At 41.7% G+C, this 2,428-nt stretch overlaps 1 protein-coding gene across 1 annotated transcript; it reads right to left on the reverse strand.

The window, feature by feature from the left end:
* Nucleotides 1-384: 384 nt before the first annotated feature.
* Nucleotides 385-1,359, reverse strand: LOC147475746 (uncharacterized). The gene has a single exon (XM_086585519.1). It carries the CDS (start codon nt 1,357-1,359, stop codon nt 385-387), a length of 975 nt encoding a protein of 324 aa, XP_086441645.1.
* Between the last annotated feature and the right edge of the window lie 1,069 nt (nt 1,360-2,428).

Genomic DNA, 2,428 nt, shown 5'->3' on the forward strand with positions numbered 1-2,428 from the left:
CTCCTCTTCAGAAGTAACAGACTCCTCTATCTCATTATCCTCATCCAACAAGAAGTATCTTCCTGCTTCTATATTAAACAGATTTCGCTCTGCTTCTTCCATAATTGAGTTAAGAGGTTCAGGCTGATTTGCCTCATGTATGACTATAGCTTGCGCATTCTCTACCCTTCTGGAATCCTGTTGCATAGGATTCATTATTGTAGATATATTTAGCTAGGCCTAATTTGGAGTATGGACATTCTCATTTACATTAGCGCAAGGGTTGGGTGCCACATGGACATCAGCACAAGGGTCAGCTGAGCCTACTTGTGCGTTCTGATTCCCAGTGTCCTGAGTCTGTCCACTGCATTCATCAATTATTACTGTTGCTTGCGTAGTCTTTGGTCACCGTTCCTGTTCTCTATTCCTTTTCCTCAGCCTTCTTTTTTGACTCTTAGATAGTCTAACTCCTTCCATCTGTGTCTCTTGTACTACTGGCTCTTTTCCTTTATCATTTGCCTGAGGAGCACTATCTTCATTTGATTGTGACATTGGCTCCTTTTCTTTTGCAGCATTCTTGCACTCAGCCACTAAGTGTCCAACATACTTGCAATGATTGCAAAACTTTGGAATTGTGCCAAACTTGATTTTTTGCCAAAATTCAATTCCTCTTTCGGGCACTTCAACATGTATTTGGTCGGGGATATCTTGAGCCAAATCTATACCTACCAGAACACTTGCGTAGTATCCGTTCGTTCTTTCCAACGAATTCATGTCAACTCGGATTGGACATCCAAGACCTCTTCCCAGACTCATCAGTATTTCAACTTCCCAATATTCTAACGGCAATCCTAGAAATTTAACCCATACAAAAGCAGAGGTTTGTCTATGAGTTTCAATATTAAAGTTAGAAATCCACTTATTGAATCTTACAAGTTGGCCTTGCAAGTACCACGGTCCACCAAAGTATATCTTATTATAATCTTCCTCATTGGAGAATCGAAATAGCACATAACCTTTCCCCAATGGAGAAAGCTTGAACGGGGGACCCCACTCAGTGTTGACTACCGATTTGATGGTGTCCAAGTTCAAGGTTTTAGCTTCCAATCTGGAGATTAAAGCATACTTGCACGCTTCAATTCCTTTATCTACCGCAGCGACTGGAATTTTGATGGCTGGTTTGTCTCCTTTACGAGTTGGGATCGGCAGAGAAGAGATATTCACTATTTGTTTCATCCTTCCTCTCACCTTATCCACATACGATTCTGTTTGATTGGGACCACTATTTATGCGCTCTCCTTGTCTCGAAGACTCCCCTACACTATGAGTTGGAAATGAGACCTGATGTCTACCCACTCCAAGACCAAGAGGGTGGTTCATCTCAGAACGCGTTGATGCAGCAACAGTGCTCACCAAATACTAACTACTTAACTAAAAATGAAATTAATAATTAATTAAACTAAAGTACTAAAATTAAAACAAGTATGGAAATTAAATAGTTATTACAAAACAAGAATATATCTAAATCAATTTCATCACAACAAATGTAAAATAAATGAGCTATCCCTGGGAAGAAGAAGGTCCTGAACCATTAGACGAACGACGACGATGGTGCTCACATCTAGAATCAGAAGAAGAAGGCGAACCTCCTGGATGGGGCAGACATCTCAAGACCTTGGCCTGAAAAGCTACATACGCCACTTCCATATTCTATATAGAATTAAGCATGTCGGCGTGGCTATTGGCTATGATTAGAATGTTATGCTCTAAGCTGCGGTGATCACATTGAATGGAACCCTGATGCCTCTGTATCGATTCACAGAGTGTAGTTAGGTTTCACTGATGATCATAAAGCGTACGCATCCCGCTATGGAGTAGTGAAAAACGTGCAAAATCAGAAGAATCACGATCCATAGCATTCTCAGCAAAACAAACAGGATATTCATCCTCATCCTCATCCTCATCCTGATCTATACCATCAGCTCTCTCTTCAGGCAGTGTCCAATGCCTTTGGACATAGTCACTATAAACATTTACGTTTGAGTGAAGCTTAATATGAGTCCTAGGTGACTCAGGCACGCAACCCCAAGATAACATAATCTTAGTAACTAAAACAGGCAGGGGTGCAGTGCTTAGTCCTACAGCCATAAGCTCTTCACGTAGAAAATCAATGAGGCAAAACCATACCTCCTATTCTCGGAGAACTCAAAGAACGTGTAGGAATGACAAGCTAATGTCACTTTCGGCCGTTAGTCTTCTGAGAGGTTATTTCCTAGCCACTGCGTCACAACAAGCTGGTTAATCCTCAGTGACTGCTGCCTGACACAGTGAGAACAATCATTGTATCAACCCTCAAGCAGCGTCTCTAGCATCAACTGATGCACTCCATCAAACTGGGATCGTTGTAAGGTCAAGGTGACCTGTTTAGCGGGTATCCCAGTGATGGTAG

This window comes from Coptis chinensis, chromosome 9, assembly GCF_015680905.1.
Source record: "Coptis chinensis isolate HL-2020 chromosome 9, ASM1568090v1, whole genome shotgun sequence".
Lineage (NCBI taxonomy): Eukaryota > Viridiplantae > Streptophyta > Magnoliopsida > Ranunculales > Ranunculaceae > Coptis > Coptis chinensis.

Bases quoted from the DNA above. Each gene is read 5' to 3' on its own strand.
- LOC147475746 (XM_086585519.1), bottom strand. From the start codon at position 1,359: ATGAACCACCCTCTTGGTCTTGGAGTGGGTAGACATCAGGTCTCATTT.